Source organism: Antechinus flavipes, chromosome 2 (genome assembly GCF_016432865.1).
Source record: "Antechinus flavipes isolate AdamAnt ecotype Samford, QLD, Australia chromosome 2, AdamAnt_v2, whole genome shotgun sequence".
NCBI lineage: Eukaryota > Metazoa > Chordata > Mammalia > Dasyuromorphia > Dasyuridae > Antechinus > Antechinus flavipes.
In genome coordinates, this window is record NC_067399.1 from 282,707,989 (window position 1) to 282,722,120 (window position 14,132).

A 14,132-nucleotide genomic window follows, 5' to 3' on the forward strand; every position below is an offset into this window, starting at 1 on the left:
GATTAGAAATAGTTTTGGGGCAGCTAAGTGATGTAGTGGATAGAGCACCAGCTCTGAAGTCAGGAGGATCTAAGTTCAAATCTGGTCTCAGACACTTAACACTTCCTAACTATGTGACCCTGGGCAAGTCACTTAACCCCAACTGCCTCAGAATAAAAAAGAACTAAAAAGAAATCGTTTCAATTTCTTTGTCTGAAAATTGTCTGTTTATATCCTTTGATCATTTATCAATTGGAGAATGGCTTGATTTCTTATAAATTTGAGTCAATTCTTTATATATTTTAGAAATTAAGCCTTTATCCAAACCTTTGAATATTAAAAAAAATAAAATAGCAATTCTAAAAACCATATAAGACATAATCCTGAATACTGGATGTTTCAAAATAATGATATCCCAGTTAAAGTTAAAATAATTTGCTTGTAGAACTATTAAGAACAATCATTATTAAAATTCATATTTATAAAAAGTAGTATTTTTCTCAGAACTCTACTAGGTAGTTTAAGTAGTCGTAGTTTATAGCTGAAACAGAAGAACAAGTGTGGAGAAGTAGGAAGAACTAGTCGTCAGACAAGGATTGCCTCCCTAGGTTTGAATCCCTATTTCTATAAGGTTACCTGTGTGACCTTGGTTAAGTTAAGTGACCTCTCCAAAGTTCTTCAGTAAGACAAGGAAAATGAACAGTATGTAGATAATATCTTAAATCCCTTCCAATTCTTGGACTTGCACCACAACTTCCTGCTTTAATGTTAAAATATTAATATTAAAATTATCCCTCTTGTAAGTTGAAATTCATGCATACATAGGATTTTGACAGGAAATTTGTCATTTAATTTTGAAAAACAATAAGGAACAGCATAATCGTGTTAAGTATTGTAAAATTAACATGATCTATGAATTTAATCTCTAGCATGTATGTTTCTTTATTTCCAAAGTCAGTTAATTTTTCAAATAAAATTATTTTTCCTACAAGTTTGAAAAGTTTGTATGTCTTTATAAAACAATAACCTGTTAAGAGAAATTTTCTTTGCAATTTTAGAATTGTTTGCCCATTTTAGTACCTTCTTCTTCTTCTTCACATCTCTCATGACAACCAGAAGATGTCAGATTATTTCACTTTTGCACACTTGACAGCTAACCTATTGGCATAATTTAGATAGCACAGGGGAATTCTCCAAAAGCAGTAATTAGCAATCTAGATTACAAGAGTTTGGTTTTTTTTTTTTTTCCTTTTTCTCATAGCACATTGCAATCATTCTGCATTACTTACTGTTCTTTGAATGTGATATTCTATCTCAATCTCTCCTTGACTTTGTTTTGGCTGTACACCAGTCAAGAATTCTTCCTCTTCTAACCTTTGACTCCCCAGATCTTTTGTTAAACACCACCTCCACAAGACCTTTCTTCTGATATACTAATGTCTTTCCATTTTTGGTCACCTTCCATCTAGTCTATATTTGACTTGTGTACTTTGATTTATGTATGCTGTTTCCTCCAAAGGAAATCCTTCCAAATTATAATTATATTACACATATAGTAACACTTTAAATGTGAGTTTTATTATAGTAATATTGAATATAAGATTATAATAGCAATAATAATAATGAAGATAAATATTTGAAATTATACTATAAATCAGTGGAGGAAAATGAACTGACTTATAAGTGTGATTTACATCTTTTTCAGATTCATATTATACCTGGAGCAATTAGGTTTTGCCATCCTTCATGTACCTCAGGCAAAGCATTAAAAGAATCAGAACATGTTCTTTAGGTTGTTTTGCGCTAGTTATGTTGTATTTCTACTGATCAGTTCATATCTCTTCCTTGATATCCCTTATAAAAATTTGCACATTCAAAATACATATCTGCAAGATAGTTGTTCAGATTTTTAGGAATAATGTCTAGCCTGTGGAATAGAACAAAACTAACCAGACCTTAAAAAAGAAAATAGCCTTGGAATCAAGAAGATCAGGGTTTCAAATCCCGATTTTGACAATATCCTAGCTCTGTGGTCATGAGTAAGTTATTTAACTTACTCTCTCTCTCTCTCTCTCTCTCTCTCTCAGGATTCTACCTTTTGACTCTATCTGAGTTGCAGTTGACAATGCTGATCTGCCTCATTAGAAGTAGTTTCCAAGTTATGAGTTCCCCACACTGATGAAACCATTGATCTGAACAAAAATGGAATCTGAGTCCTCACAAAGATAAAATTCATTACCTATATTCTAACCACCTAAATATTTGGGTTTTTTTGTTTGTTTTGGCCTCATCAGGAAGCCTCTGTGTTATCCTCAAAGAGCTGGCTGCTGACCTGACTTCTTCCGATACCCAGATGGCAGCATCCACTTTCTTACTTCCACCCCTCTGTCACCAAGATGATCTTTTATTACTAAGTCCTTTGCTACAAGACACTGACCACAGATTTATTGAAGAACAGGTAAAGTACATTCTCAGATAGTTACTTGGATCATGGTTCACAAGCTTCATTTGTTGTTTTGTTTTGTTTTTTAGCTCCTCCTTGGTAATGGTGTTGCTTGTGGAAGTCTAGAGTATGACCCATTTTCAGTTTATGAACATGGCATAGAAGGAGATTCAGTACCTAAGCCCCTACCTCCAATGTTTTCACTTATCAGCTCTGCAGCCAGGCTTTTTGGAATTGTGTGTGCCCATGTAGCAGAATCTCAAAGGTAAGCAATTTGAATCTCTTGAATAACAAATGGAAATGTTATATAATTGTTAAATATCTAGAATAGAAATGAAAATTAGGAAAATCATTGTTTGTCAATTTGCACAAATCTTAGGTTAGATTGAGAAATTGTTAGATCTTTATAAGAGAAATATATTGTTATCAAATACTGAGTATATGCTATGAATATAGGATTGTGCTACTACCCCCATCAAGAATCAAAGTGTAACATGTTATAGAGTTAACAGTCTAAATGCAGGGAGAGAATATATATACATGAAAAGTTAAGTCTAAGATATAAATTCTTTCATAAAATAGTATATAATTAAACCCCACAGTAGAGGCAGTAAACTCAAAGGAATGAAGCTGAGCTAAAATAGTCATTTGAAGGCTTCATGAGAAAAACTGGTGTAAGCTACCCTGGAAATTTAGCATAATTTAGGACATAAAGTGGATTTTAAATAATTGGCATAGGTCAGGGGGTCAAAGCTTTTTTTTTTAATGGTTCAGGGATTTAAATTAATCTCTGGAAATATAGCACTGGAAAAAAATTTCTGAAAGTATTATTTTCATTTAATTTTTTTTTAAATGAATCTTGTACCTAGATAATTTGATTTCCTCTTTCTAATAACAAGAAGTTTCTGTTCATATCCATAATCCAATTATGGTTTAAGTAGTATGATTTTTCATCATTGTCCTTTTTTGTAGTAACACTGTTTAACATATATTTGTATTATTATTATGTTTAAGCCATTGTTTATGTTCTTCTTATGGTAGGAATATTGAATTCTAATGCATTTTGCAGTATGTATCAATTTTTAAAATACTTTAAAGTTGGGAGGTAATTAAAAAGGAAACCTGCTAACTTAAGTAGTAATAATGAGATAAAATGGGTAGTAGTTTGGAAAATATTAAGAAATATGGTCAGGGCAGTAGACCATATTGAGAAAATAGGTCATAAGCAATTATCTGTATTATCTGTATTCTCCAGTGGATTTTATTAGAGAACAAGGGAGAACAAACTGAATGAAGGAAGCAGATGGAAAAGTTATCCCACTGAGCTCTGAATTATAGAAGTTATAAGATTTAAAATTGGATTCTATCTATAAACTTTCTCATTTTCTGATAATTATGGTGTAACATTTATTAAAGATCACTTGCTTTTATTCTCCCTTTAAACTTTGGCTGTGTGTGTGTGTGTGTGTGTGTGTGTGTGTATACACATTTTTTTTTTTTTTTGGAGAGAAAACTATAACTAAAAATAAGTCTTAAAGTAAAAAAGGAGCAGGTAGTCATTAAAAGCTTGGAATTTTTGTTAGACACTCCATACTTGGAAGTTTTCCTTTTGGTTGCATTTTGTGGCATACAACACCAATACTTGAAGAAGTTCTATTTAAAGATTAAACTGAGAACAGAAAGTAGTTTTTCTCCATTCCAATCCCTTTATGCTTGGAATAAGAAAAATTTTTATTTTTAGAGCATTTTAAATCCTAAACCATAGGAACAGTTTATATCAATATTGACATGGGATTGTGCTTAAGCCCCTCACTGCAGAACATTAAATGTTAAACATTAAATTAAATCAATCAATAAACATTTATTAAGTGCCTACTATATACCTAGCATTGTGCTAAGCACTGGAGGTACATACAAGGCAAAAGGCAGTCCCTGCCTTCAGGGAGCTCACAATCTAATAGGGTGAGCTCTAGTAAACAAATCGGTACAAAACAAGCTGTATACAGGATAAGCAAGAAATATTAACAGAGGAAAGTCATTGTATATAAGGAGGGGTTAGGAAAGGCTCCCTGTAAAAGTTAAGATGGGATCCAAAGGAAGTCAACTGAGCCAATAGGTGGAATTGAGGAAGGTGACTGTTCCAGGCATAGAGGACACCTGAAGAGAATACCCAGACTCAGGAGATGGGATTATCTTGCTCCTGGAAAAACAACAACCTGGAGGCCACTGTCACTAGATTGAAGTATATGTGAAAAGGTAGAAGAAGACTGGAAAAATAGGAAGGAGCTAGTTTATGAAGGCCATTGAGTGCCAAATAGCAGATATTATATTTGATTTTAGAAATGATAGGGGATTTATTGGGGTTTATTGAGCACAGAGGTGACGTTATCAGACCTGACTTTTAGAAAATCACTTTGGTGTTTGGAGGACAAAATAAAGAGAGACTAGCCCACCATTAGGTTATTGCAGTAATAGATGTGTGAGGTGATAAGACTCTACAGCAGAATGGTGGCAGTGTTAGGAGAGATCATTTTAAATATCTGTCTGTACATTAAACAGTTCAAAATAGATTAGTTGCACAAGGTAGAATCCTTCATGAAGTTAACTGCTTCTTAAATAATGTATGTTCTAATCTTATATGAAAGTGATTCTACTGAGTCACTGTCTGCATGTCATATAATTTATTTTTTTCTCATCTTTTTGAAAAGAAATGGGTTTATACTAATCCATTGACACAATCTTGCCTGAACACAGTTATATATATAACATATGCTCAGCACCTCTCTGGAAATAGTGATGCCTTCTGTGTCTGGGAAATAGGTAAAGCTAGCTGATCTTCTCATTAGCACCATATTTTTATAACTCATCTAGCTCCTAAAAGATTTTTTAAAAAGTCAGATTGTGACTCAAGATTAAGAATCCTTGCAAACTTTTCAGATGTAACTACTCTGCAGTTAGCAGTAAGGATGAAAAATAGCATAATCCCTCCTCTAAAGAGAGTTCTAGTTCAATAGGAGGAATAAATTAGTACATATGAATATGAAACAACATAGAAAATGATAAAATCAAAAGGAGAAGTCTAGACAAAGTGAAGAATTAAAAGCAGAGACCACTTTCGCATAAGATTAATCAAGGGTACTTCATGGATGAAGAAGCACTTGACCTAGGCATTGAAAGGAAAAAAGGGGATTTATAAGAGGTGGAGATATGATAGGGACTGCATTCCATGAGGCAAAATGTGAGAATGCAGAAAAGATTCTAGAAAGCAGGACAAAATTAAGAAATGCTAACAGTATAATTTAATTGGCACATGTATATAATTTGATGATAAGAAGTAGAGTGAAATAGGGCATTTGTGAAATAATTACAAATAATAAAAGTGGAAATATTAAGGAGATCATAAGAGACGGAAATGTGGGTATGAGGCTCGGATTCATAGAAAAGCTCTAGTAAGGAGGAGTGTTTTAGTATAAAGGAAATGGTGTTTATCTGAGTGAGATTGGGTGTAAGAGATGGTCCTAGGAATAGGATAGTTGTGATGGCATTTATAGCAATGATATTTGCGTACTCTGCTAGGAAGAATATAGCAAATGGGCCAGCAGCGTATTCTACGTTGAAGCCTGATACTAGTTCGGATTCTCCTAAAAAGATAGGCTAAGGAGTTTGTATTTTATCTTTTAGATAGTGGAAAACTAGTAAAGTTTTTTGAGCAAGAAGGAAATTTGTTAATTAGGATTTTTTTTTAGCAGCTCTATTAGAGATGGATTTAAGAGAAAAGAAAGACTGAATAAAGGAAGACTAGTTGGTAACCTCCTGTAGTAGCTCAGGCAATACCACAATTGTTAATTGTATATATGACCATGGGAATAAAAGACTTGGTTTTTTTCTTGCTTTTTTTGGAGTGTATTTATTTGTTTAAAATTTAAATACAAAATAGAAAAAAGATTGCAAAGAAGAAACAGTATAAAAATAAAATAAAATAGCCTTGGCATATACCTATATGGAGAGTCAAAAGAGAGGGCAAAAGATGAGGCAACAAAAGTAAACCAAGAGGGATAATTAGGAGAACCAGAGGAAATCAGTGCCTTTAGAATACAGTGAAGGAGAAAGTAGTAAAAATAGCTCATCTAACAATTGGTCATTTAAAATTTTTCAGAAATGTCAAAGATGAGAAGGATTAAGAAGATAGTTTGACAATTAAGAAGTTAACACTATATGTAGAATGATAAGAGCAGAAATCAAAAGCAAAGAGGTTTGTTGTGAGTGAGTGGTAAAAAAGAAGAAGAGGTAAATCTAGAACACTTTCTAGAATTTTAGTGAGGATGGAGAAAACATATGTTAACATCTTGAGGAGGCAATATCAGAGTCAGGGAAAGATTATTTAGGAGGGGTATAGTTTTATTTTTAGGATAGGAAGGCAAGTGTATATTTGTATACAAAAGGAAAGAACCCAATAGAGAGGGAGAGGTTGATGATAAGAGAGTAGAGAAAGGTCCCATTTGGAAGGAGTTCCTGAAGGAGATGAAAGAAAATGAGATAAAGTACATGTGTTAATTTAGCAAGAAGGAGGAGAGCCATGCCATTTCCAAAACTGGGGATGGAGGACAGTTTAGATGAAGAATTAATTCAGTGTTATGTTATGTGGAAGCAGAGTGATCAGAAAACTTAAACAATATGGTCTCAATATCATATTTAATCAAAACTCAACTTTCACAGGGGTAACAATCCTAGAAAATGATGCAAAAGGTAAAAAAAATATAAACAGTGATACATTGAACCTCTAGGAAATAGAAGGTTTGGTTCTCACAACCACCAAAAACTGTAATCTTTCATTAGAGATTGCTAAAAAATATACTTTACTGCATATAAATATTTATTTTTAAAAGTCCTGATAATACATATTTTCTCTAACACTATAATCATGAATAAACCATAAAATCTAGTACACAAAATAAAATAATATACAAAACATTTTTCCTGTTAGTAATTCTCTAGAATTCTGTGATCTTTTGTGCTAACATCTCAATTAAATATTCCGATAATATTCATTTTTCATAACACATGAAATCTACAATACCTTAAGTACTGTACAGCAAATAAAATTATTAAAACTAAAGTATTTTTAATTTGGATCTTACCTTCCACTGTGTCAGGTGGCAGTGCAAGGGCATTACACTGTATACTATACTGCTGCAAACTTCTCTACCTTGGCCTCTGAAAACCAATGGAGAGGACTTTGGTCATTGCTCTTAAGACACTGAGAATGGCAAGATCTCAAGATCATTTAGAGCCACAAAGATTTGTACTTTGGAGGCATAATTGCAATACAAAATGTGAGTTTTAAAGGCATACAAAAACATGCAACAAATGCATGAGGTATTTTACAAGGGTAGAGTAAACAGGACCAATAAATTGTCTCTACATTCCACAAACTTGCATGTATCACACATATACAAATGCTTGAAATCACAAAAGTTGAATACATAAATGTTGAGGATTGACTGTACTTAAAGATGAAGTAATAGGGGTTGAATTGGGAACTTAGGAAAGTTGGAAACAACTGTTGTGGGAAGCATAGTAGTTCATTAGAAATGAATAAATTGATTGCCATGCAGTATTGAGTGTGCATTGTAGAGTGGGAAATTATGAATTTGTGGTGGATACCAGAAAAGATTGTTTCATGACTACCTCTTAGATGCTTTAAGAATAGAAATGTGCATGACTCAGAATTAAGAATTAGCAAGATAGAAACAGTGGAAGGAGTGAAGGAAGAGGAGGATTTAGCAAAGGTATGGAATTTGTCATTATTGTGAAAGCTATTGATTGAAATAACCTGTTAAAGCCAATGAAGAGATTAATGGACAAATAGGTATGAAAGGATAGAGGTCATGATGAAAATGAAGAACAGGTTTAGGAGAAGGAAATGCCGTAGAAAGAGTTGTGTGAATAGGAATTTGTAATTAGAGAAGAAAATTTCAGAGATTAGAATTTTAGAGATAAAATATCTTTATATATTCTCAGTAATTGAGGAGATGAAGTTCCTAACGGTTGATGATGATGATCTCAGAGGCCAGTTTTAGAAGAATCACCAGGGTGAGTGTTGAAGTTATTGAAAGTGATGGCAAGATTCAGATTGAAAGAAAATGTAACCAGATGCTGACATGAGAAAGATGAGAGACTGTCCTGAAGATAGTTAATAATGTGCATAATTATGTAAGATGATATAATCTGATGAAATGAACATCCAAGGAGGTCAGGTTGTTGAATGATGCTTATAAATAAGTAGTCTGGACGTGCTAGAAGAGATCACATAGAATCATTTTCACATTTGTTGTAGGATGTTGGCACTTTTAAGAAAAAATCCATATATCATAGGCTTTTGGGTGAATAGGAACAATGTATCATCTGTACATATTAAATATTCCTATTTTCTCCTTTATGAAATATACTCTATGGAAGCAATGTGACATAGTACTGGACCCAGAGTTTGGAAGGCTTGAATTCAGTTTTGCCTCTGACATTAGTTGTGTGATTTTGAGCAAATCACTTTATCTCTCTCGATGTTGGGTAACCCTTAAAGCCAAAGCCTGGGTTACTGTTACATATGTTACTGTTAACTCATTTTAGTTAACATCTGACTTTTCATGATCTCATTTGAGGTTTTCTTGATAAAGAAAAACATTTTTAGATGAGGAAACTGAGACAAACCTTATTAAGTGACTTGCTCAGAGTCACACATCTGAAGCCATATTTGAACTCAAGAAGATGAGTCTTCCTGACTCCAGGTCCAGCACTCTATTCACTGTACCAACTCAGCCTTATAATGAATCTCAGTCTATTGGCATTGATAGAACACACACACACAAAATTCATATCCTTGATGTATTATTTCATTTAATAAGATTCCCTTTTCTATAAAATTTTAAGTTTTTAACCATCAGGTGTATAAATTTTAATGCCTTTTACAAGATAATTTAAATAAGAAATTACCATAGAAATGTCAAGAAATGTCCTTTTGACTTTTTAATAAATATTTCATTTTATCTATATGTGCTTTTTTAACATTTTTTGCTTTTGATTTTAAGGCTCTTGGTATTGGAACAACTTTTGGACAATATAAAACACACAAAAGCATCTCGTCAGCAAGTAGTACAATTACATGTTATGGCAGCATTTTCTAATTTTTTGAAGGTAAGCCTTATATTTTATACATAAAAATTTGCTTATGTGTTCTTTTAATGACAAAAAAAGCCAGTAGCTTCCTTAGCCTTCTCTTGAGTAAATTGTTTCAAGAGCTGAACTTCCTTTCCTATAACTGAGTACAATAAAGCGTGATGTGTAAAGCATAGCAATCTTATAATGTTTGGTACCTTTTTTACAGTATCAGCAGACTTTTATTTAGTACTTACTAGGCAAAGACACTGTACAGTGATTTTTTTTAAATGTCCATGAACTTTACATTATGTGTATTATTAACTTATGAATACAAGATATTTCTCAAAACCCTTTACAACTTAAAACTCTAGGTTGTTGATGTTATCTGTTACAAACTCATCAAATCATCACAAGGGATCTGGAACTAAATTACAAGTATAAAACCATCTACTTTAATCAATGATAATTATTATTTAAAGAAAAGATTTTGTAATTTTGTTATCATGCTTATAATTTCCTGTTTATCCTTATTGAACTATATTGTTCAATAAGGGATTTTTTCCCTCATGGTCTAAATATTTGCTTTTTAAGGGCTTGACATTAAAATATATTACTATAAATTCATGAAGTTAAATAACTTAAATTTTGTCAAATTGTTATTAACATGGATCAAAATTAGGGCTTTCATAGTTAAGGGTTTTCTTTTTAATGTAAATTTGTTTTATTTACATTAGTACTATAACTGAGAAGAAGCCCACTTTTAATTAATTAGTAATAGTAATTTGTCCAAATGTGTATGTATACATATATGCATATGAATATATTTATTTGTGTATGTATACATACCTATATATACACATTTATGTGCATACATATTTCTGAACTATTTAGGAAAATTCAGCAATTCTAAAACATTTATGAAAAACCTAATTTCATAATAACAACTCACATTCATATAAAATTTACTGTGTACCATGCGTTGTACTGAAACCTTTACATATATTATTTCATAAATATGTATTTCATAATATATGTTCATATGAAACAGAAACAAATATAAAGCACAGCATCTGATATTAAGAGATAGACATCCTAAGAAGGAAATGTGACAGAAAATATAATATAAATTAAGAAGTAATCCCATCACTCAAAAAAGAGGAATCCAAATAAAGTGTACCAGAATTTTTAAGAATAAAACCTGGACATCAGGGAAAACTATTCAAAGATCCAAAGAGCTTCAAAAGAGCATAAAGATGAGGAGAGAATACATAGTAGTCATGGAGGAGTAAGTGTTGATGTCTATATTCTATAAAATTTAAGTGTCACACCACATTATTTCATTTGATCCTCACAATAATCCTGCCATCTAAGTTATTATCCTCATTCTAAAAGTATAGAAACTGAGCCTTTAGAGAGGTTGTTGTACAGTGATTGTTTCTTAGGCAAGATTTTAATTCAAATTCAAATCTTCCAAATCTGGCACTCATTCCATTATATGATCTGACTGTACCAATTTATTTCAATGCCCAGAGACAGAAAGTGGCATTTTGAGTTAAGTTCAGCACCTACTTATCCATTTTGCCTAAAAAGAGAATAATATCAATTAAAGTTGAAAAGGAACTTCAGAAACAAATAGTAATTTTAAATGACAGACTAATCATACATTCAATCAACAGTACTTCATCTTTCTTTTATTTTCTATTTATTCTATTTCTTTTCTAGAATTTACTATTTTATTGAGAAAGCTGAGGCCATTATTGTAAGCTTAATTTCCCTGTGTGCCAAGCACTGCATGTGCCAGGGAATATAGAAACAGAGGTGAAACAATCTTTAAAGGAGTCTATAGAAGAGACAGTATGTATGTAGAGGCAAAGAGATGCACTTGGAGGATCAGTTAAATTTTCATGTATAAAAGATACTAACATTGAGCCTTGAAAGAAGCCAGGGATTCTACAAGGTAAAGGTGAGGGAAAAGTGAGTTGCAATCATTGGGGAAAGCTAGTAAAAAGGCACAGAGATAGGAGAGGGCAAATTGTGTGGAAAAACAATTGGAAGGCCAGTTTAGCTTTAATTCAGTTTTAGCATTGTAAATTCGAAGAAAATACCCAAGTGCAGGTGCCCATCAAACAATTTGTATAATAGCAAAATGTATAGATTTGTCACCTTCGAAAAATGTGTGGGAGAATGAAGATTAGAAGATCCAGAATTGAAGCATAGGAAGCACCCATTTTTAAGAGGTAAAACAAGTATTACTAAACAACAAAAGAACTTCAGTCATCAGACCATTAAGGGTGAAATCAAGAGGGAATAATCATTGTTCATGCAAGTCAAAGGAAGAAAGGAGTTCTTGAAGCTGAAGTTGAGTAATAACAAAAGCTGCTGAAAGTTAAAGGAAGATAAGAACTTGGAAAAAGCTATCACATTTAGCAAGGCAGAAATCCTTGGCAACTATTTCAGTAGAGTTAGAAGCTGGACCAAAAGGAGGTGAGCAGCAAATGGATAGTAAGAAAATAGAAGTAAGAAGGACAGACCTTCTGAAGGCTTTAGCAGGGAAAAGAACAAATAATTTATAGTAATTTAGCTACTGCTTTAAGGATAGGAGAGATCTAACCATGTTTGTAGAAAAGGAGTCAATAAATAGGAAGAGATTGAAGATGAAAGTGAAAGGGAATGATTGATGATGTGGGCTGCTGAAAGAGGCAGGAAGGAATGAGATTGAGTACACAGTAGTAGTTAATTAGTTTGGGGAAAAATGAATGTAATTTCATTTTCTAAGAATGAAAAGGAGAATGGTTTCAGTTTTCTCCATGCAATAGAAGAGAGATGAATTAGAGTAGTTCTGGGGATTTGAGATAAGAATGTGTGAAACAACTACTGTAGGGACTGTGAGAAATAAAAAGATTGTCTTGCATCAGTGGACTAAGGCACTACTTCCTCCAGTAGTGTTCAGCATCTTAAAAATAATATTAAGGTGACTGAGATTTGAGTTTAATGAGACCATGAATAATAAAAGTTTAAAGGGGCAAAAGATTCAAGTGTAAAACTCACTGAGATTGTTAGACATAGAACTGAAGGGAAGAAAGTGAGAGCTCAATAGAGATAGTGATTGAGTGGAAGAACAAAGAATGATAGAAAGACTGGAACAGTCTTTGGAATGAGGTGGGCAGTAGGAGAGATTGAAAAACAGAAGATTTTTATCAGAAAAGGAAATTTCTGAGTTCAAGATCAAGAACTTATAAAACAGTTTTAAGTAAGGGTAGGATCATCATATTGTGAGTGTCTGAGATAGAATGGAAATGAATGTTATGGGAATTAAGGAAATAGAGGCCTGGATTGTCAAAATATCATGAACTTTAATGCTGATGATAGAAACTTTTTTTTTTAAATATAGCCAGTTTTGAAATTTGTTTTAGTTGACGTACATATTTGTTAACAGATCTTTCCATATCAGTTTAGAGTGAGGGGTAGATTTTAGTTAATTGGGAAAAAAAAATTGGGAATGTACACATAAGTATTATTATAGAATAGTCCAAAAAGTTATCTTAAGGAGCAGGTAGTGCCCATATTATTTCAGTGCATCAGGAATCTGTCATTCATTATCATGAGTACTCCTTTTACACTACCCCTTTTATACTTTAATGAATTCTATTGGAAATTGCTATGGCTGGTGATAAGCCTTTCCAAACTTAGTGAGTTGGTCATGAGACAACAGATGAACTAAGACTCTTCTTGAACTTAAAATCTCTCCATCTTGGTAGAACCTTCCAGAGCTGAAGTTCAGCAGTATAACATAAGTCATCCCCGTGTCTTCATAAAGTATTGCAATAGTTCTCGTAGTATACCTCTAAAAATTAATTATTTTCTAGGCACTGGTTTTTTTTTTTTTTTAATTTTTATTTAATAATTACTTTATATTGACACTCGTTTCTGTTCCAATTTTTTTTCCCTCCCTCCCTCCACCCCCTCCCCTAGATGGCAAGCAGTCCTTTATATGTTGGATATGTTGCAGTATATCCTAGATACAATATATGTTTGCAGAACCGAACAGTTCTCTTGTTGCATAGGGAGAATTGGATTCAGAAGGTATAAATAACCCGGGAAGAAAAACAAAAATGCAGATAGTTCACATTCGTTTCCCAGTGTTCTTTCTTTGGGTGTAGCTGCTTTTGTCCGTCATTTATCAATTGAAACTCAGGTCTCTTTGTCAAAGAAATCCATCAAAATATGTCCTCATACAATATCGTTGTCGAAGTGTATAATGATCTCCTGGTTCTGCTCATTTCACTTAGCATCAGTTCATGTAAGTCTCGCCAGTCCTCTCTGTATTCATCCTGCTGGTCATTCCTTACAGAGCAATAATATTCCATAACATTCATATACCACAATTTACCCAGCCATTCTCCAATTGATGGGCATCCATTCATTTTCCAGTTTCTAGCCACTACAAACAGGGCTAGGCACTGTTTTTTAATAAAGAACATTTACATTTCTATTCTATTTGACACTTTTAATTTAAAGCTATTGAGACATATAAACATTAACCTGTTGAAAAGCA

The 14,132-nt window shown here is 32.8% G+C and overlaps 1 protein-coding gene across 4 annotated transcripts in view; it reads left to right on the forward strand.

Moving 5' to 3' along the window:
- Positions 1 to 14,132, forward strand: part of HEATR5A (HEAT repeat containing 5A) — a 167,068-nt gene that overhangs the window by 69,913 nt on the left and 83,023 nt on the right. For all 4 annotated transcript variants that reach the window (XR_007950563.1, XR_007950564.1, XM_051977285.1 and 1 more), the window contains exons 15-17: positions 2,274 to 2,437; positions 2,512 to 2,687; positions 9,508 to 9,613. Coding sequence is in view for 2 of the 4 variants with exons in the window: in XM_051977285.1 (XP_051833245.1) it covers positions 2,274 to 2,437; positions 2,512 to 2,687; positions 9,508 to 9,613 (446 nt within the window). In the remaining 2 variants the exon portion in view is untranslated. The remainder of the gene's footprint in view (positions 1 to 2,273; positions 2,438 to 2,511; positions 2,688 to 9,507; positions 9,614 to 14,132) is intronic.